Source organism: Palaemon carinicauda, chromosome 17 (assembly GCF_036898095.1).
Source record: "Palaemon carinicauda isolate YSFRI2023 chromosome 17, ASM3689809v2, whole genome shotgun sequence".
NCBI classification, from domain to species: domain Eukaryota; kingdom Metazoa; phylum Arthropoda; class Malacostraca; order Decapoda; family Palaemonidae; genus Palaemon; species Palaemon carinicauda.
Window position 1 is genome coordinate 59,728,802 of NC_090741.1, and position 22,719 is coordinate 59,751,520.

Consider the following 22,719-nt stretch of genomic DNA (forward strand, 5'->3'; position numbering starts at 1 on the left):
TGATTGTTGCTGTTTAGGAGTTGGCATGGGGGAAGTTGAAGAGGGATTCATTTCCTTCGGGGTTTTCCTTGAGGGCGAAGAAACCTCTTCATCCTTCTTCGTTCTTCTCGATCTGTTCCCTTGGACGCCGGACAACCCTTATATCTAAAAGACCCTGCTGCTTCGCCTCGTGAAACGGCTTGTCCCTCCTCCTCAGGGAAGTTGCTCTCCGTTGCTGCACCTTCACTTCCTTCTTCAAGAAGGCGGCTTGCAGCTGACTCAGAGCTTGACCTCGGTCTTGCTCCTCAGCACTGACACCACCACACTCCTTCATTCTGAAATGGCTCACCTGGCGGAGGGAGTGTAAAGTCTGAAGCACGTTCCTGCGCCTCTCAGGGGACACCTTTCCTGTTTGCAGTTTAAGTCTTCCCCCGAGTAGTCTTTTCAGCGCTGATGTCAACGCACTCTCTCGTAGGGAGATGTCAGCCAGTGGATGGAGTACACTCTGAAGCATGTTCCTGCTCCTCTCAGGGGACACCTTTCCCATTTGCAGGTTAGGTCTTCTCCTGAATGGTCTCTTCAGCGCCAACGATGGCGCACTTCCTCATTCTGAGATGTCAGTCTGTGGAGGGAGTGCAAAGTCTGAAGAATGTTCCTGCTACTCTCAAGGGACATCTTTCATGTTTGCAGGTTAGGTCATCTCCTGAGTGGTCTCCTCTGTGCTAATGATTGGGCTCTCCCTCGTTCTGAGTTACCTCAACCGGTGGAGGGATTGCAAAGTGTGAAGCATGTCCCTGCTCCTCTCAGGGAAAACTTTTTATGATCGCAGGTTAGGTCTTCCCCTGAGTGGTCTTCTTTGCAGCTACCTCATCAGAAGGGGACGACAAGGTAGCTTGCAGGCTAGGTGCAGCAACAATGCCTCGCTGGTGAGTTTGGTGTATCCAGTAAACTTCAACCTTCTCTCGTCTGGCTGACTCATCTCACCTAGCCACTTCAACTGCCCCAGTTCCTGCTACAGGATCTCTCAGGAGTGCAAGCCACACTCCCAAGTGAGTCTCGGCGAATGACGCAGCTTAACCGGCGTGTGACCAGACTTCTTGTCACTAGAAAGTTCCTGCTGACAATGACCAGCGTTTGCCATCGCCAGCTCGTGAGGCCAACAGTAGAGACGACAGGCACCATCCGGAATGATCACAAAAACTTTGACCTGCGGATTCTCCGACAACGAGACAGCACAGCCTGCCAACTTGTGACCAGGATCCAGCATGCGATCATGTCCCAGCGCACGACTACTCCCTAGTGCATGACTACTCTTCAGTGTGCCACAGCACTTCAGATTGAAACAGCGCTTCAGCTCGCGGCAACACTTCAGCTCGCTACCACTCTTGAGTTCATGACACCTCTTCAGTTTTTGACCACGCTTTAGCTCACGATGGCGGGACAGCGGGGCAACGCAATAGCGCTACACTTTTTGTCCAAGGCAGGAGCGAGCATTACTTCATCAACGCACACGCACAGATCTTCTATCTATTGTTGCCACAAGTCGCCTTACTTCAGTAGTACAGTATACAGAGTTTCATTATGACGGGCAATTAAGGGAGTTCAGCGTAAAATCTTTTCTTGGCCCCTAACCCAGCACTCTCATCAACGGTAGAAGAGGAGCAGTACATTTGTCATCCTTCACGCTTAATACCTGACTCACCCATTCGAGACTTGTTGTGTAGCACACAAGTACAGTAAGAACGTCACAAAGCTATCGATGTGATAAATCTTATTAAAACTTCATCTTCTCTCTGGAGTAAGCTGCAACTATGCCATCTTCAGCTCCTAACACAACTACTGTATACAAATGAGATGTCGTACACAGACATTTAAGCAGCCATTGCTTGAGGATGGTCAATCTACTACATCGGCACACCTGTTCTCGTCAACACTCACGAACGTTCGTCTGACTACTACTACTACTACTATATTAACGTGTCCTAGACGTTAGCGACCGGTCTCCTCTTCTCCCTGTCCCAAACCATTGAAGTCGCTTGTTTTGCTATGTGGTTACCATACAAGTTGACATCTTCATATATATGGATAACTGGAACTACGATAGTTGTGCATGCGCGCTCACCAATTTGCCGCCAGACCTCTCCAGGAAGGTAAAATCAGGGTTCTACCCAACGATTACTGCAGATAAGAATACTTCCGACCATTTGACCAGTGAGGAAAGGAAATAAGGAAACTAAAGGTGAAGTAATTAACTACTGAAATTAAATATTTTAAGAACAATAACTTTAGAATAAATCTTTTATACATAAACTATGAAAACTTAAAAAAAAAAACAAGAGGAAGAGAAATAAGATAGAATAGTGTTACCGAGCGTACCCTCAAACAAGAGAACTCTACCCCAAGACAGTGAAAGACCATGGTACATAGGCTATAGCACTATCCAAGACCAGAGAACAATGGTTTGATTTTGGAATGTCCTTCTCCTAGAAGTGCTGCTTACCATACCTAAAGAGTCTCTTCTACCCATAACAAGCGGAAAGTAGCCACTTAACAATTACATAGCAGTAGTTAACCCCTTGAGCGAGGAAAATCTATTTGATAATCTCAGTGTTGTTAGGTGTATTGGGACAGAAGAGAATATGTAAAGAATAAGCCCGACTACTTGGTGTATGTTACGGCATTAGGAACATGAGCTATAACTAGAGAGAAGGGTCCAATGTAGTACACTCTGGCTAGTCAAAGGACCCAATAATTCTCTAGCAGTAGTATCTCAACAGGTGGCTGGTGCCCTTGTCAACTTACTACCTAAACCCGCAAAAATAATCCTTCGGCCGTATTTGCTCGAACTTCTCTCTACGGGTTAGAGAACTCGTCGGATCAGTCACATGGTTTTGGTCTCCAATCCCTTGTAATCCCTGCTTCACTCCTTCATGCTCTCAAAGAACAATGGTCTCCTAAGGCATAACCCGTCGGGTTAATCTTTTTTTCTTTTCCCTTTTTTTCTAGGGGATGGAATTAGCTCATGCTTATGTTCACGAATGATAGCAAACTTATATTCGAGAGATCTTATTGCTTTGTTAGCCATATGCTCATGAATTTTTTATTTTTTATTTTACAATGTTACAGCTACTCGGAGGAGTTGATCCAGTTGGGAACACAGAGGAAGCACTTTAGCTTCCTAAGAGGTTGAGCTTGGTCTTCCTCTCGGAGACTTTGAAGGTAATGGAATCAACAAAGTCTCTAGTGTCCCTATCTAGTTCTCTCTCCTTGTATACTTGATTACCCTGTCACTGCCTGCTCCGGCTCCCTCAGGACTTGTGTAAGAGCACCTTCAATCGAACACTTCTCAGAGCTCTCTGTCTGGAAGGCTAAATATGGCCGATGTCGAGCTTGACCTTGACCTTGCTCAGCCAGAGTTTGCTCAGCTGGTGGAGGGAGTGCAAAGTCTGAAGCACCTTTCTCGCACGCGAGTTAGGTTTTCTCTTGAGTTGTCTTCTCCGCGCAGGGTATCAAGAATGGTCTTGGTTTCATCCATGCCTTTCTCAAGCTCCTCAGAGCTAGGTTCCTAAGAATGGGATGATGAGGTAGCACATAGACTGGGTACAGCTGTAATGCCTCTCTGGCAAGTTCGAAGTATTCTTCTCTTCTTCAATCATGACTCCTCCAACCAGGAGGATCCGTCCATTCCTTGTAGCGAATCGTAATGCAGGATCGCACAGGACCCTTCGCCAAACTCCTGTGCGGGAGTACTGACGAATGATGCACACGTAGCTCTGGCTCGTGAATAGGTAATTCAAATTTAACGAAGAGCTCTCACCCATGAGGGCTCATGCTAACAAGGATTATTCACAAACCCCATCGTGTGAACGAATGGACTCCATGGGCAAAATAATTCACAGGCTGGTGAGAAAAGCATACTGTACATATCTTCACATACCCATCCACCTATTAAGTTGCGAGGGCGGGTTTTTCAGCAATCTACGCAAACCCAAGCGTTCGCATGGATTTCCAAACTCAGGCTTTATGTCATCAACACATGAGTATGTTATTACATCACAAGCTCATGAGAGAGGGAAGGCTACCTTGTGACCTGTTCCCCAAGAATGAGAACACATCCAACACGGGAACCCCAGGTTTCTACAGTCGACTCTTTCTTGTAGAAAAGGTACCTGGAGGCTGGGTGCCAGTATTCGATCTCTCCTTCCTGAACTATTTTGATCTACAAACTTCATTCAGGATGGAGATGGCAGACATGGACAGACAAGCAGTCAGACTCCAGGACTACATGACAACACTGGGATTGGGATGCTTACCACCAGATTCCAGTTCATCCGTCTTCAAGGAAGTAATTACGATTCATCTTATATTATCGTCAATAGCAGTTTAGTTGCTGTATTTTGACAGGATTGTGCCTCCTCCATTTTTCACAGGGAGTTTCTAGTGTCAACCGAGACTCACAGAAACAACATTTTTCTGTTAAGAAACTGGGCTAACTGGCTAATTCTTGGAGACTCTGGGACATCCCTTCTCCAACACCAAGTCAGGCTTCTCGAGTTTCTTGCCATGACCTGAGGGTTGTTGCAAAATCTCGCGAAGTCATCCCAGCAGTCAACACGAAACTGGTATACTTACGAATGCTACTAGACATTAGGCTAGGGAAAGTCTTTCCTTCCTAAAGCAGAATAGGAAGACTGAAGAAGGGAGTAAACCCCTTCTTTCTACTAGCCTCGCTACCAGCATATTGGTTACTCTGTCTGATGAGGCCACCTGTCCTCCTTGGAGTGCTGAGTGACCAATGGGTGAGCATCAAATTTCAACCTCATCTGGGGCTGTTTAGATCTTTCCTCTCTTCCCCCTGGAATCAATGCTCTTCACAGACGTATCAAAAGAAGGGAGAAGCTACATGTGGCATCACAAGAGATATTATTTCACCAAACTTTCAACTGGGCTCCACAAGGCACTAGAAGAGTTGGAAGACCCAGACCTACATGGCTGAGGACTGTGAAGCATGAAGGATGGAGAAGTATTGAATTAAAAGCGAAATCTAGCCAAGGCCCTTTGCGTTAATAGGCGTAGGAGGAGCTGGTGATGATTAGTTAAGGCAAAAAATGTAACCCTTGACTTTGTTAGTCTTATCACTATTAAATGTTTAAAGTACGCACATGAATGGCAGAGGCAAGGGACAGTAACATTGCCCTATCAAGCAGAACAATGCCCTAGAGACTGACCATATACAGTAGTCTTACATATGATTAGCGCCCAAGCCCCCTCTTCACCCAAGCTAGGACCAAGGAAGGTCAGGCAATGGCTAATGATGACTTAACAGATATACTAATAGGCTCCCCCAAACCCCTCATCTTTAGCTCACAAGGATGGTGAGGTTGCAGACACCAAAGGAACTAACAAGTTTGAGTGGGACTCGAACCCCAGTCGGGCGATCACTAGTCATGGACGCTACCACATAGGCCACCACAACCCTATTCTAATGGAATTAGGAAAAATTACAAGGTCTCTTTCAATCTCATATAGCCTAAGGACAAGTCATCCAAAGTTAAATCCATGGTTAAAGTCTTACGGAGTATTTTTGGTATTTATCTCTTTTCTCAAGAGTGGATTTCTATGACTATCCATATTGTTTGCCACTACTCTTCTTTAATAACTCATTCAGCAGTTATTAGATTCCACCCTCTTCCCTGCAACTATTGGGGATAAATGGTAATGGCAGTACCAGTAACTGGACAATGGTCTCTAGCTGGCATTTAGAGTAAGAGTAATTCTCGGGGTACAAGATAAGAGGGTTAGTCAAACAAACTCTCTTATAATCCTCTAATATTGAGGTTCTAAGCCTAGCTGTGCTTGGAAAATGCATAGCACAATGAATGTTGGCTAAGTATTTAACTAATAAATTTTAAATTTTAAAATTCTATTTTTAGTTTAATGCTGTGATTTTGACACATCAGGAGTAACAAAGTATTGGTATATTCTAGGTCTGGGTGTGTATCATCAAAAGAGATGAAGCAGTTCGTCGTATTGTTGAACGAGATGGCAAGCGGAACGAGGAAGCAGAACGTAGAATTGATAGTCAAATTTCAAACGAGGAGCGTGTATCTCGTGCCAATGTAGTGTTTTGCACCCAGTGGGCTGGAGAGTATACTCAAAAGCAGTGTGAAAAGGCCTGGAAGATTCTCAATGAAATGATAGCCAAGCGAGAAAGTGAACATAAGGCGCAACTGTGATTGTACGTAGATAGATCTTTTAATTTTATTTGTAGCAATTTACAATTGAAATATGAAGTAATTAAGTAATAAAGGAAAGCAAACTGAAATGATATTACTTATTTAAAAAGAAATTTGAATTGAAATAAAGCAGAAGTATAGAGCAATACAGTATAGTATTTTTTGAAATACAGTACATTGATTTTTTAATAGTACAGTATACTGTATCTAGTAATGACTAAAGTAGAAGTCTGAGTGGTTTATTTTGTAGATAGCAACTTTGTAGATGTATTAAGTTATGAAATAGTATCCAAATTATACTGATGATAAAGTTCACAACTGCTTTCGCACAGATAAAAGTGTATAGCTCTCTGACTTTTAATTTTCAACTGGTCCCTTTTGATTAAGTTTCAACTGTTTATTTGATAAATTCTTAGAGTGAAGCCTATAAAATTGTAGAAATAATACTCTCAATCATTTTACAAATTTCTTCTTGGAAGTTTTACTTTTTAAGTTATTTTGAATTTATTTTTATGCTATTTTAAATTTTCTCCTTTAAGAAATCCACGGGAGTTAATCGTCCAGCAGCCTCATAACTGACCATGCCAACCTGATTACCTATTGAAGTAAGTTTTTTTCTTTTCTGTTTTTATTAGTTATTTATTTATGTAGAGCTCCTTATTTAGTTTTGTAGGCAGGAAATTAAAATGTTTCACTTTACCGCATATACGTTGCTGCATGTTAACCTTCACCACTCATATATACAGGGTGGTCCAAAAGTAGGCGTACAGTAAATGATTACATTTATTTTGAGATTACATATAAATGCAATTATATTTACTAACACAATTATTGCATTTACAATAAGTTTTATTGTGAACAATAATACAAAAGACCTTAAATTTTATTGTGAACCAAAATGCAAAAGTCGAAACATAAACCTTTACCACATGCTGTACTGTGCACATACTTTTGGACCACCCTGTACAGTAATGTTCTTTATGCTACATAAATTGTAGTCATAGACTGTTTGAATAGTGTATTAAATAACATTGTGTATTTGCAATATTCTTGTGTAGACTAGTGACATTACAGTAAATAGTATTGATGTAGATTTTAGGTTTGTATACTGCGTAGAAACAAATAACATTTTTCAATATTAAACTTACCCGATAATCATGTAGCTGTCAACTCCGTTGCCCGACAGAATTCTATGGAGGGATACGCCAGCTATCACAATACTAGAAGGGGGTGTACTTACCAGCGCCACCTGTGGCCAGGTACTCAATCATTTGTTGTTGACACCTCCTCAATTATTCCTCTGTCGTGCTTCCGGCTAGACGTTCTGGGATACGCTCATGGTCTTCGAGTTTATTCATGGATATTTGGTGAAGTATTCTCTTAGATTAACGGCTGTCGCATACTGGAATCCTTTTTATATTAGCTAGTTAGCTTTTATATAAATACTGATTAACGGTTAATGAATTTTTGCTTGTTTTTGGATCACCCTTTGACTTACTCTTTGAAACAAGATGTCTGACGTTTCGCAAGCTCCCTCCCATAGACGATGTAGGTCTTGCAATAGGCGTATTCCGAAGGTCTCGGTAGATCCTCACACCGCTTGTTCTGACTGTAGGGACAGGCCCTGTCTATTAGAAAATCGGTGTGAGGAGTGCGCCGGACTTTCGGAATTGGATTTTGTACGTCTTTTAAAATATTCATCCAAGTTAGAGAGAACTAGAGTTAGGAGAAGTTCTTCTCACTCTTCTATGTTTTCCTCACCTCATGATCCCCTACCTTTTCCTACCCCTGTAGTGGCTACCCCCGAACCTACTGTGTGCCCTCCGCCTGATATGTCAACTGTTTTGCGTGCTATTCAGGCTTTAGGAGATAAAGTAGAATCAGTGGTAAGTGACCATAAGTCTCTGATGGCCGAGGTTAAAGAACTGAAGGTCAAGAGTGCAGTGGGTGGAAATAGTGCCAGTGCTGTGACGAGTGCTAGTGTCTGTGCAGTGCCAAGTGCTAGTGGTGCCAGTGTGGTGCGTGAGGATTTTTCTGTGCGAGCCAGTCGTCCTCCCAGTCCGGGACCTCTTGCAAGCTCCCATGCCCAGGGGAGAAGCAATGTCGAAGGGCTTAAGGGTTCGACAGGCCTTGTTAGGCGCACAGAATTATCCTCGGTGGTTGCGGGCGTGTCTTCCTTAGACCGTCACTCCCACCTGCAGACGATTGAGCCCGTCTTCTCGTCCGCTGATCTTCATGCAGGGAAGAAACGTTGGTCTCAGGTCTCGAGACCGCTTAAACGTAGAGTTCAGTCAGCGAGTGCTCAGCCAGGTTGTAGTCATTGGCTCAGCTCCGACTCGCCTCTGTCATCGGTCGACTGTACTCCGCCCAAGAGGAGTAAGGTTCTGCCTATACAGACCCCGACTGTGACTTTACCTCAGTCTGTTATCGTTTCTGCCGACCCCAAGTGGACCCTGCTTCAGTCCATGCAAGCTCAGCTTTCGGACTTGATGCGTGAGTGTCGGGCTGAGAGTGTTGCACCGCCTACACTCCCTCCACCTGTTCTCGCTCCGCCTGTGCTCGCCCAGCCTGCACCTGCTCCGCCTGTGCTCGCCCAGCCTGCACCTGCTCCGCCTGGTCGCAGCACCATCTGCCAGGCGCACGATGTTGAACCACTTTCGGAGTTTGCTGTTCACAGTGTTGTTCAGCCTCAGCCTTCTTTAAGGCAACCCTTGCTTTGGGATCAGGAGAGTTACACTCTTCCTCCTCCTCCCCTTGCTGCTCCACCAGTGGTGCAACTCTCGGTTGGGGTACAACAACCTCTCCCCTCCGTGAGTCTGTCTGCTCAACCAGCGCTGCACCGAGTTCAACCCTCATCTAGGCAAGCTCCTCTACACCATGGACTTGCGCCTCAGGAGCCTAAGCTTGCGAGAACTTTACCTTGTTCTGCGCAGCCTCAACCTTCTCATGCTCCACTCATCTCTCAGGAACAGGAACGGACTACTCCGCCTCCGTCCTCCGCTCAGCTTGTGCAAGCCTTGGGTGCAACTCTTGCTAGGAGTCAACCTCCTTCACCCATGCACCTGCCTTCTGCTCCGTCTGTTGTTCAGCCTATGCAGTCTGAACCTCAGGTTTTCCCTCAAGTTGAGGAAACCTCTGTTATTGTTCCTACCCGTTCTGACTCTGCGGTTCAGCATTCTGGTCCTTTTGCTTCGCTACCTTCTGCTGATGAAGTGTCGGATGATGAGGAGGCACATCTTGATCCCTCATCAGACGTGGAGGAGTCTAAGCTTTCTCCATTGTCTGTTGATTTTAGAAAGGTCTTGGCTCTACTCAGGGAGCTTTACCCTGACCACTTCGTCTCTGCTGTTCCCCGCTCTCCTCCATCTGAGTTTTCGCTAGGCGTACAACAAGCTAAGTCGAGCTATACTAAGCTTGTTCTAGCTAGATCCTCCAAGAGGGCCTTAAGGACCTTAGGGGAGTGGCTTCAGTCTAAACAACACCTGGGCAAGACTTCCTTCATGTTCCCTCCAACGAAGCTAGCTTCGAAAGGTTGCGTTTGGTATGCCACAGGGGAAGCACCAGGCTTGGGAGTTCCTGCCTCTGCCCAGGCTGACTTCTCAAGTCTGGTGGACTCGCCTAGGAGGACTGCGATGAGACGCTCGAAGGTTTGTTGGACCTTCTCAGACCTGGATCATCTTCTGAAAGGGTTGTTCAGAGCTTTCGAAATGTTCAACTTTCTCGACTGGTGCCTGGGAGCCCTCAGCAAGAAAACATCTCATGCGGACAAAGACTCTGCCATGCTAATTATGTCCTGCATGGATAAGGCTATCAGGGATGGATCGGGTGAGCTAGCGTCGTTATTTGTATCAGGGGTGTTGAAGAAAAGGGAACAACTGTGTACCTTCCTCTCAGCCAGCATTACACCGTGCCAGCGGTCACAGCTCCTTTTTGCTCCACTCTCAAAGTTCCTCTTTCCCGAGGAGCTAGTTAAGGACTTGTCGGCTGCCCTGATACAGAAGGACACGCACGATCTTGTAGCCTCATCGGCTCGTAAGTCTAAGGTTACCACCTCTGTCCCCAAGACTTATCGCTCCCCAGTGGCTGATACCCCGGCCACTAGGTTCATACCGCCCTTTCGTGGTAGAGCCCCCAGCCGAGGAAGCTCCCGTCCAGACTCTCACAGGGGCAAGTCTAGGAAAGGACCCAGGACATCTAAGGGAAAGCACTGACTCTCAGATTCTCCAGACAACAGTAGGAGCCAGACTCAAGATCTTCTGGCAAGCCTGGGAGAAGAGAGGTGCAGACGCACAGTCTGTCAGTTGGCTGAGGTACGGTTACAGGATTCCATTCTGCCTCAAACCGCCTCTGACCACATCGCCCATCAACCTCTCTCCCAACTACAAAGAAGAGGACAAGAGGCTAGCATTGCAACAGGAGGTGTCGCTACTTGTGCAGAAGAAGGCAGTGGTTATAGTCCGGGACCATCAATCCCCGGGCTTCTACAACCGTCTCTTTCTTGTGGCCAAAAAGACAGGAGGTTGGAGACCGGTGCTGGACGTCAGCTCTCTCAACGAGTACCAAGCAGACGTTCACAATGGAGACGACCAAGTCGGTCTTAGCAGCGGTCAGACAGGAGGACTGGATGGTCTCGTTGGACTTGAAAGATGCATACTTTCACGTTCCCATTCATCCAGACTCCCAACCTTTCCTGAGATTCGTTTTCGGAAAGGTTGTCTATCAGTTCCAAGCCCTGTGTTTTGGCCTAAGCACAGCTCCTATGGTCTTTACTCTTCTGATGAGGAATGTAGCGAAATTCCTGCACTTATCGAACATCAGAGCCTCCCTCTACCTAGACGACTGGCTGTTGAGAGCCTCCACGAGTCGTCGTTGTCTGGAGAACCTCTCTTGGACTTTAGATCTAATCAGAGACCTAGGTCTATTAGTCAATATAGAGAAATCTCAACTCATTCCCTCCCAATCCATTTTGTACCTGGGAATGGAGATTCAGAGTCGGGATTTTCGGGCTTTTCCATCGGCCCCCAGGATAAACCAAGCCCTAGAGTGCATCATGAGCATGCTGAAGAGGAGCAATTGCTCAGTGAGACAGTGGATGAGTCTCACAGGGACCCTCTCATCTCTGGCCCTGTTTGTCGAGCTAGGGAGACTCCACCTCCGCCCTCTTCAATTCCATCTTGCAGCTCATTGGGACAAGGGCTCGACTCTAGAAGCAGTCTCTATCCCTATCAACCAAGAGATGAAGACCACTCTCCGGTGGTGGAAGCACAATCTTCTTCTCAAGGAGGGTCTATCATTGGCCATCCAGACCCCCCATCTTCATCTCTTCTCGGATGCATCGGACTCGGGCTGGGGTGCGACCTTGGACGGACGGGAATGCTCAGGAGTATGGAACAAGGAACAAGGATTACTCCACATCAACTGCAAGGAACTGTTAGCAGTTCATCTTGCCCTGTTGAACTTCAAGTCCCTCCTGCTAGGCAAAGTGGTGGAGGTGAATTCAGACAACACCACAGCCTTGGCTTACGTCTCCAAGCAAGGAGGGACCCATTCGAGGAGCCTTTACGAGATCGCAAGGGACCTCCTCATTTGGTCAAGAGGTCTAAACCTCACACTGGTCACGAGGTTCATCCAGGGCGATATGAATGTTTCAGCGGATCGCCTCAGCAGAAGGAATCAGGTCATTCCCACGGAATGGACCCTCCACAAGAGTGTGTGCAACAGACTTTGGATCTTGTGGGGTCAACCTACCATAGATCTGTTTGCCACCTCCATCACCAAGAGACTTCCGCTTTATTGTTCCCCTGTTCCAGACCCTGCAGCGGTTCATGTAGATGCTTTTCTTCTGAACTGGTCCCATCTCGACCTGTACGCATTCCCTCCGTTCAAGATTATAAACAAAGTTCTGCAGAAATTCGTCTCGCACGAAGGGACACGGCTGACGCTGGTTGCTCCCCTTTGGCCTGCAAGAGAATGGTACACAGAGGTACTTCAATGGCTAGTCGACTTCCCCAGGACTCTACCTCTAAGAGTGGACCTTCTACGTCAACCACACGTAGACAGGTTGCACCCAAACCTCCACGCTCTTCGACTGACTGCCTTCAGACTGTCGAAAGATTCGCTAGAGCTAGAGGCTTTTCGAAGGAGGCAGCCAGTGCGATTGCCAGAGCTAGAAGAATTTCCACTCGTAGAGTCTACCAGTCTAAGTGGGAGGTCTTCCGAAGCTGGTGTAGAGCCAATTCAATATCCTCTACCAATACCTCTGTGATCCAAATAGCTGACTTCCTTCTTCATCTTAGGAATGAGAGATCCCTTTCAACATCTACGATTAAAGGGTATAGGAGCATGTTGGCCTCAGTCCTCCGCCACAGGGGTTTGGACCTGTCTTCCAACAAGGACCTTCAAGACATTCTCAAGTCTTTTGAGACGTCTAAAGAACGTCGTCTTTCCACTCCAGGCTGGAATCTAGACGTAGTCTTAAGGTTCCTTATGACATCTAGGTTCGAACCTCTCCAGTCAGCTTCCTTCAAGGATCTTACCCTCAAGACTGCTTTTCTCGTTTGCCTTGCAACAGCTAAGAGAGTCAGTGAGGTTCATGCCTTCAGCAAGAACATTGGTTTCACAACCGAATCAGCTACATGTTCTTTTCAGCTTGGATTCCTAGCAAAGAACGAGCTTCCTTCACGTCCTTGGCCTAGATCGTTCGAAATACCTAGCCTCTCCAACATGGTTGGTAATGAACTAGAGAGAGTTCTTTGCCCTGTCAGAGCTCTCAAATATTATCTGAAGAGGTCTAAACCTATTCGAGGACAGTCAGAAGCCTTATGGTGTGCCATCAAGAAACCCTCGAGACCCATGTCCAAGAATGGGCTTTCGTACTATATAAGGCTTCTGATCAGAGAAGCACATTCTCACTTAAAGGAGGAAGACCTTGCATTGCTGAAGGTAAGGACCCACGAAGTAAGAGCTGTAGCTACTTCGTTGGCCTTTAATAAAAACCGTTCTCTGCAGAGCATTATGGATGCAACCTATTGGAGGAGCAAGTCAGTGTTTGCATCATTTTATCTGAAAGATGTCCAGTCTCTTTACGAGAACTGCTACACCCTGGGACCATTCGTAGCAGCGAGTGCAGTAGTAGGTGAGGGCTCAGCCACTACATTCCCTTAATCCCATAACCTTTTTAACCTTTCTCTTGAATACTTTTATTGTTGTTTTTATGGTTGTTACGGTAGGCTAAGAAGCCTTCCGCATCCTTGGATTTGGCGGGTGGTCTATTCATTCTTGAGAAGCGCCTGGGTTAAAGGTTTGGTAGAGGTCCTTTAGTAGGGTTGCAACCCCTTGTACTTTGGCACCTTTGGGTTGATTCAGCCTCCAAGAGGAACGCTGCGCTCAGTAAGGAAGACGAACTTTAAATAAAAGGCAGAGTAACGGTTCTATTCGACTTCCTTACCAGGTACTTATTATTTCATTGTTATTTGAGATAACTGTTATATGAAATTTGGGATACTTAGCTATCCTTTAATCATGTACACTGGTTTTCACCCACCTCCCTGGGTGTGAATCAGCTACATGATTATCGGGTAAGTTTAATATTGAAAAATGTTATTTTTATTAATAAAATAAATTTTTGAATATACTTACCCGATAATCATGATTTAATCGACCCTCCCTTTCCTCCCCAGAGAGAACCAGTGGACCGAGGAATAATTGAGGAGGTGTCAACAACAAATGATTGAGTACCTGGCCACAGGTGGCGCTGGTAAGTACACCCCCTTCTAGTATTGTGATAGCTGGCGTATCCCTCCATAGAATTCTGTCGGGCAACGGAGTTGACAGCTACATGATTATCGGGTAAGTATATTCAAAAATTTATTTTATTAATAAAAATAACATTTTTAAAAAGTTAATTGTATTTTTCTTAGTTATACAAACATGAGTCCTTTAATATAAACTTCCCTCCTCAATAACCCTCTAAGGCCTGGGCCGAAGAATAAAAAAGTGAGCTAGTCGGATAACTGCTCGTTATCCGTTTTCAACTACAGTACTGATTCCAGCTCGTGACAAAGAAATCTCCCTAATTTAAGGACTCAAGTTTGTATAACGTAGAAAAATACAAATTACTTTAGAAATTTATATTAGATTCCTCATATTTACACTTTAGGATAGAAGCGCATCAAAAGAAGCACCTAGGAAATATTTGTATAGACCTAGCAGAATTAGCTGACATAAATATTTTTATTTTATTCCTACCGTGTTCCATCTAAGAGACAGACCGTTTACAATACACCAACCACTTATCCACACAGAAGAATCTCAGATAACATAAAACTACATCATAAAATGCCCTTGTAAATACAGAAACACTGTACACTGTATATTCAGATTTAAGAAACACACCTCCTATGTATAAGCTCCAATTGCAACTCTTCAGGGACGATTACCTTCATACATCGTCGTGGCTTGAACTTATTTGGTAGTTTATGTCATCTCATTGTTCAGCTTTTCTCATTCTTAAAAGAGAGAAGCCTTTACATTGTTTTTGAATATGAGTTGATAACAAACAATACTGTACTTTTTTATAAACAGTTCTATTATATAGAGTTGAACTAAAGAAAAAATTTCAAAATTTTTAGGAGGAGTTGTTGAGTTACATGATGAAATCATAGCAACAACACATAAGTTTGCATTCACTATGACTGCAAACCGTTTCAGCCACAGTTCTATTCCTATAAGGTCTATAATATATGGACTAGTGGGCTTTCCTCATAATTTAATTAAGAAATAGTAAAAACTAATGCTACTCTATAACTACATATAGCTAAAATAGTAGAAGTAGCGATTAAGCAATTGATATTGAAAAAAGAATCATGAAAGAAATATAAGTATCAAATACATTATATTTTTATGGAATATATCATCTAATTTATTTTTCAATTTCTTTCATGCGCACCAATGATTTCCATGACCTCTCCAAAGTAAGTAGGCTTTCCAGACGATGAAGCATATCTGATCTCCATGTGTACAGTATACTCTATGAATAAGATCATATTTTTGTGATATCGACAAATTAGCCATTTGTCTGAATATTAGAATATGATTGGGCAAATAGTGAGAGAAACTAAACCTCTTATTTGTAATGAATTTCAAGATGGAGAAACTCCAAAGAAAGCCTTATGATACTGTAAATAAAGGGCCGTTTTAAATGCTAACCCATTTATCCAATAATTTTAGGAAATGGTGTAATTATAGTTTTAAGAAATATAGTTATTTATTTGCAGGGAAAGCACTTTTTTTTTTCTCTGCAATTACAATAGAGTTATTCTTTTAATAAGTCATTCTCACTTCTGTTAAATTTCTCTCAGTAGATTTTTTCTGTAGTTTGATTTTTTCATTGGGGAACTAGTGTCTTAATGGTTCCAGGAAACTTGGCCAATGGACATGACCCAATGAATGTTTTTTTTTATATAAATAATTCCAATTTTTAATATTTCACATTAATAAAAATGGATTAATTGAAAGGTAATTCCTTAAAAAATTTTCATAGTTCATAAATACAGTACTGTAGATGTTTGTAAACTTGAATTAACAGTACAGTACTTCCCTTATTTAAGTTTACCTTTTTTCATTAAATTTGGAATTAAGAATATACTTGAGAAGTATTTATTTCAAACATAAATAACTTTTTAAATATTAAACTTAGCCGGTGAATATATATATAGCTTACGTCTCCGACGGTCGACAGATTCCAAAAACCCGCAAGCGATCGCCATGAAGGTTGTCGGGTGTGCCCACCAGTGCCGACTATCGGCCAGATACCGCATATACTTCTCAACCAAACCAGTTCTTCTCTGTCGGTGGTAGTGACAGCATTGGTTCCGCTCGCGCTTAACCTCAAGTTTCTACTGATTGGTGAAGTACTTGTTCATGGTTTTATGGCTTTCGCCGTGTTGGATTATTCTCAAGCAATACGATCTTCAAAAGAAATGCTTTTGAAAGGAGAGAAAGATTTTTGACCCTTGCTTTTTTAATATCTCTGGATTTTCCATAGAGAAAGATGGCCGACCCTTCCCTCAGTGTACGGAAGTGTGTTAAAGGCTTTTAGTAATTTTTTTTTTTATTACTTTATAAATTATTGTTGATATTTATAGATTTATCTCTATATATTTTATATCTCACCCGCCTTTATTAGGCCTCTTCGATTCCCTTTCCATTTATACTAAACACCGAGATAAATTTTATATTTTTGTTTAGAAGAGACCTATGCCTATTCTTTGTAGGCGGTACGGACTTGGAAAGCGAAGTTAAACAACGTTGAGCCCTTTCAATTTTTATATTTGTTTAGTTTGATGAGATGAATATTTTTAGAAAATATTTTAAGAATTTTATTCTTTGAATAGTCTTCGTGCTGTTTTCAAAGATGAACTAACGTTTGGTTTGTTTATGCTACGCAGTTTGCACTCTGTCGTTACGATAGAGAAAGAGAGAATCACGGTTTCACTTTGCAGAAAGAGTAAATCGTTTTTGACGTTTTGTTCATTCTTCTTACAAACTGAAGTTTTTTAAATACTAATTTAAGGGAACATGTTAATTTTCAATTTCTTAGTCCTTTTAGTTTTTTCCTTTAGTCAAATAACCTTTTATTGACGAAGAGTGAGTGAGCTTTTCTCTTGTTAGTAGCAAGAGAGGGAGAGAGAGAGAGAGAGGGAGAGAGAGAACGATCCAAATCTTTATTCTCACAGATATTTACTCTCGTCCCAAGTCTCTGTACGGGGAGAGAGAGAGAGAGAGAGAGAGAGAGAGAGAGAGAGAGAGAGAGAGAGAGAGAGAGAGAGAGAGAGAGAGAGAGAGAGAGAGAGAGAGAGAGGATATAACGTTCTAGTTTTTTTTCTCATCCCAAGGCACTGTACGGTGAGAGATTGAAAACATTGTCCTTAAGTGATTTAGTTTTAGTCTCCTCCCAAGTCACTGATCTTTTTAACTTTATATATTTCCGTTTTTTTCTATATATATGTATGTGTTTCATTTTGTACTAATGAGCTTACATTATACGACATTTTTCGCAATTCTAACCTTTTGATTTAAGGAAGAATTGCGTGCTTCAGGTAGAAATCAGCTTTATTCATGTCTAATGTGAAATTATTAAAAAATGCAATGTCAGTGAAGAAAGTGCGAAAAACATGTTCATTGTTGCGGAGGGTTTGTTTGTTCGTGCTTGTCACTTGCCTAGTCCGAGACCTCTTTCAGGCTCCCCTGCACCAGGGAGAAGGAATGTCGTAAGACCTAAGGGAGTGAGAGGTGTAAACCAACGAACAGACGTTCCCTCAAAGGTATCAGACGTCACTCTTCAAGCACGTCCTTGCCATAAGACAGGAGAGACGAAGTTCTCCTCGTCTTCCGATGATTCGTCTCTTTAAAAACCTTGGCGTAAGGTTTCGAGACGGTTGAAACGTTAATTAGTTCCTTCAGAACAAGTTCAACGTCCTAGCTGTAGTCATCATGAGAGTCCCGTTCATAGCGATGACGTTCACGTACAGACGTTTCCGACGTCACGATCTATTCAGAGTGCGGTTGATCCGAAGTTAAGTGTTTTGCAAGATATGCTCTTAAAGCTTTCTTCTTTAATGAAAGCTTACGATCCTGTTCCTGTGCGAAAGGATCCTTTGCTTTTTGTACGTCACGGTTCTGGGATACGTGATTCAGGTTTTCAACCTTCTAAACGAGCTTTGTTATGTCACGGCGACGTTATCCCTAGTCTCAGCTTTGCTGTTAAACGAGATGCGGAGCATAAATCTCGATGTAACTTTGATGGACAGTCAGTTAAGTCGAGTCATAACTTTGATCAGCAGTCACTGCAGTTCCTCCGAGACTTTGAACGTCAGCCACCGCAGTCACAGCATGACGTTGAGCTGCAGACACCACAGACACGACGTGACGTTGAGCGGTAGACACCGTTGACACGACGTGACGTCGAGCGTCAGTCACCGTAGTCACGATATAGCATCGAGCAGCTGTCACCGCTGTTACTACGTGACGTTTGAACGTCAGTCACTTCTGTCACGACGTGTAGTAGAATAACATTCTCTGCTGTCACAATGTGACATCGACCCTCCAACTTTAACTTCTGTTCATATACAAGTTGATGTAGCCTTTCAGGCTTTTCCTTCACGTCATTCTGAATATAAGTCTCCTTCTCGCAAGACTTTGGATTTGTCAGATGATGTTCCTTCTGAAGAGGTTGATGACCCCCTTTTAACTAATGTACCTTTGGGGATTCATTCAGAAGAGGAGTAACCTAGGGTTGTCCAACAATCCCTTGTTTTTAAATTATGAATTTCTATGGGGAAGTTTTGTCCTACTCGTTTTTGTAACGGCTGCTCCACGTTCTCCGCCGTCTGAGTTTACTCTTGGCATGACTTTCTTCGACTCCTGCATATACGAAGTCAGTTCTCTCTTGTTCTTCCAGGAGAGCCATGCTCTTGCTGGGAGACTGGTTGGAGTCCAGGAGAAGTTTGGGAGAGTCTGCTTTTGCTTTTCCTCCTTCTTAATTAGCTTCTCGCTCGAGTGTCTGGAGAAGTTCTCGGCTTGGGAGTGCCTGCCTCTGCCCAGGGAGACTTCTTAAGCCTAGCGAACTCTCCTCGTCATCTAGACATGAGACGCTCCAAGATTTTATGGTCTTCTTCAGCGCTAGACCATCTCCTGAAAGGAGTTTTTCGAGCATTTGAAGTATTTAATTTTTTGGATTGGTCCCTGGGAGCCTTAAGTAAGAAGGTCTCTCCAGCTGACAATGTATTGCTGTACAAATTATGTCATGCATGAACAAGGCTATAAGGGATGGCTCCAATGAACTGGCAGCCACGTTCACTGCAGGAGTACTTAAGATGTAAGTGCACTCAATGTGTTCATTGTCAAGACAAAGTTCACGATGAAGACTACCAAATCTGTCTAGGCAGCAGTAAGGGAAGGCGACTGGATGGTCTCTTTCGACCTTCAGGATGCATACTTCCACATCCCGATTCATCCAAACTTTCAACAATATCTGAGGTTTGTGGACGGGAAAGTAGTGTTCCAATTTCGAGCACTGTGCTTCGGCCTCAGTCCTGCTCCTCTTGTTATTACAAGGCTCATGCAAAATGTAGCAAGCTTTCTACATTTTTCAGGGATCAGAGCCTCCCTTTATTTTGACGACTGGCTAATCAGGGCGTCATCATTAAATCTCTGTCTGCAGGACCTCAAATGGACATTAGACCTAACCAAGTAGCTAGGTCTCATAGTGAACGTAGAGAAGTCATAACTTACAGTACTCCATCCCAGACTATTCTTTATTTGGGGATGGAGATACAGTGTCAAATTTTTCGGGCCTTTTCGTCTCCCACAAGAATGGAACAAGCTCTGTTAAAAGTCCGTCACTTGCAAGAGAAAAACAGTTGCTCTGTTAGAGTTTGAACGAGCCTCGTGGGAACTCTTTCATCGCTGGAGCAGTTTATCTCTCTGGGGAGACTCAACCTTTGCCCTCTCCAATTTCACCTAAACCACTGGAACAAGGAGAAGGGCTTAGAGAGTATCTCTATCCCAATCTCCAACTCAGTCTAGACATTTCTGACTTGGTGGAACAGCAACATCAGACTTCGAGAAGGTCTTTCTCTTGCGATCAAGAACCCAAACCATGTGTTGTATTCAGATGCATCGGATTTGGGTTAGGGAGCGCCACTGGACAGTCTGGAATGCTCGGGTCTTTGGTCCACGGATCAGAAGGAACTCCATTTAAGGCAAGTAACATCTCTCTTTTGACGAGATTTGTGCAAGGAGAAATGAATGTCTTAGCGGACTGCCTCAGCAGAAGAGGACAAGTCATCTCCATGGAGTGGACGTTGCACAAGACTGTGTGCGAGAAGCTATGGATGACATGGGGTCAACCCACCATAGATCTTTTTGCGACTTCACTGACAAAGAGGCTCTCGACTTACTGCTCTCCAGTTCCAGATCCAGAGGCAGCCCACATAGACGCTTTCCTGCTGGACTGGTCTCGCTTAGACATCTATGCCTTCCCACCATTCAAGATCCTAGACAAGGTTCTTCAGAAGTTCACCTCTCACGAAGGGACCAGGTTGACGTTGGTTGCTCCCCTCTGGCCCGCGGCTGAGTGGTTCTCAGAGGTACTTCTATGGCTAGTAGACATTCCAAGAAGTCTATCGTTGCGGATGGATCTCCTGCGTCAGCCTCACGTAAAGAGATTTCATCAAAGCCTCCCCGCGCTTCGTCTACCTGCCTTCAGACTATCGAAAGACTCTCTAGAGCTCGAGGATTTTCGAAGGAGGCAGCTAGAGCGATCGCGAGGGCTAGAAGATCCTCTACCATCAGGATTTATCTATCTAAGTGGGAGGTATCTAGAGACTGGTGCAAGTCCTCCTATATTTCCTCTTCCAGTACCTCTGTAGTGCAGATTGCACATTTTCTGCTTTATCTGAGAAATGGTTGCTCCCTTTCTGCATCTACCATTAAAGGCTACAGAAGCATGTTAGCTTCTGTTTTCAGGCATAGAATTTTGGATCTATCTAATAACAAAGATCTTCAAGACCTTCTTAAGTCTTTCGAGACTTCCAAGGAGCGTCATATTTCAACTCCTGCTTGGAACTTGCACGTGGTCCTGCAGTTCCTAATGTCAGACAGGTTTGAACCGTTAAGTTCGGCCTCCCTGAAGGATTTTACCCTCAAGACACTTTTCTTGGTGAGCTTGGCTTCTGCGAAAAGGGTTAGTGAGATACATGCTTTTAGCAAGAATATCGGCTTCTCCGCTAATAAAGCAGTATGCTCTCTTCAGCTTGGTTTTTTTGGCCAAAAATGAACTTCCGCTCGTCCATGGCCTAAATCATTTGAACTTCCCAGTCTATCTGAGATTGTTGGGAATGAAGTTGAAAGAGTGCTGTGCCCCGTTAGAGCTCTTAGTTTTATTTATCTAGAACTAAACTGCTGTGAGTTTTTTTCAGAGGCCTTATGGTGCTCCGTTAAAAGCCCTCTTTGTTAAAAGCCCTCTTTGCCTATGTCGAAGAATGCGTTGTCTTATTTTATTAGACTATTGATTAGAGAGTCACACTCTCATTTAAGTGAGAAGGATCGTAATTTGCTTAAAGTTAAGGCTCATGAAGTTAGAGCGGTAGCAACTTCAGTAGCATTTAAACAAAATAGATCCCTTTGAAGTATTATGGACGCGACCTTTTGGAGAAGCAAGTAGGTGTTCGCTTCATATTACTTGAAAGATGTCCAGACTCTTTATTAGGACTGCTACACGTTGGGACCATTCGTAGCAGCGAGTGCAGTAGTGGGTGAAGGTTCTACCACTACATTCCCTTAATCCCAATATCCTTTTATTCTTCTCTTGAAATTTTTAATCTTGTTTTGGGTTGTACGGGAGACTAAGAAGTCTTTCGCAATCTTTTGATTTGGCGGGTGGTCAAAATATTGTTTCTTGAGAGCGCCTAGATTAAAGGTATTGATGAGGTCCTGTTGTAGGGGTGTTCACCCTGATTTTAACAGCTCCTAGAAGTCTTTCAGCATCCTGAGAGGATCGCTGGGCTTCATAAGGATAGCGAACTAATGAGTCAGAGTATTCATCAGAGTCAGCTTCCTTATCAGGTACCTGTACTTAAGTTTGTTTTTTGAATATTTGTCAAAAACTCTTGAGCATATACGCCTTTATTGTTTTAATACTGGTCTCTACCCACCACCAGGGGTGTGAATCAGCTATATATATATTCACCGGCTAAGTTTAATATTTAAAAATGATATTTTCAATTTAAAATAAATTTTTTGAATATACTTACCCGGTGAATATATATAATTAAAGGCCCTCCCTTCCTCCCCGATAGAGACCCTGCGGACTGAGAAGAACTGGTTTGGTTGAGAAGTATATGCGGTATCTGGCCGATAGTCGGCGCTGGTGGGCACACCCGACAACCTTCATGGCGATCGCTCGCGAGTTTTTGGAATCTGTTGACCGTCGGAGACGTAAGCTATATATATATATTCACCGGGTAAGTATATTAAAAAATTTATTTTAAATTGAAAATATAATTTTTCTTATTCTAACATTTGCTACTGAAGTTTGATTTTCAACTTGAAATATGTAGTAAACCTTGATTGGGAAAATATTCGTCAGCCAAAGTCTCTTACCATGGTTACAGTACATTGCAAAGAGTTGAATTTGTGTTGAGTAGATTATGTAGTGTGACAGTCTTGCAAGTAAGTTACACTTTCAAAGAATTGATCGGTATTATAGTAGTAAAGTTACCAGTGTTGTTGAGTGTTCTGAGTACGTAGTCTTTCCGTACGAACTGAAAATTATGTACAGTATGTTCACGATGGAAAATCCATTTTTCCATGTGGTCGAAGTTGTTGTGCCTACGATTCTTTAAGATGTTAAGAGTCTTTTTATAAGTATAATGTGAGTTGATATTTATAATAAACTATGAATTTATAAAAGCAAACTACTGTTAAGATGGGTTCTTATTAA

General features: G+C 43.3%; 1 protein-coding gene across 3 annotated transcripts in view; it reads left to right on the plus strand.

The window, feature by feature from the left end:
* The window catches only part of Ppat-Dpck (Bifunctional Phosphopantetheine adenylyltransferase - Dephospho-CoA kinase), a 266,249-nt gene that overhangs the window by 61,730 nt on the left and 181,800 nt on the right, over nt 1-22,719 (plus strand). For 2 of the 3 annotated variants that reach the window (XM_068391101.1, XM_068391100.1), the window contains exons 4-6: nt 5,967-6,217; nt 6,755-6,820; nt 15,189-15,933. In XM_068391101.1, the coding sequence (XP_068247202.1) occupies nt 5,967-6,215 (249 nt within the window). In that variant the 3' untranslated portion in view covers nt 6,216-6,217; nt 6,755-6,820; nt 15,189-15,933. Of the gene's footprint in view, nt 1-5,966; nt 6,218-6,754; nt 6,821-15,188; nt 15,934-22,719 lie in introns of those variants that run through there. The other variant, XM_068391102.1, reaches the window with a different exon arrangement.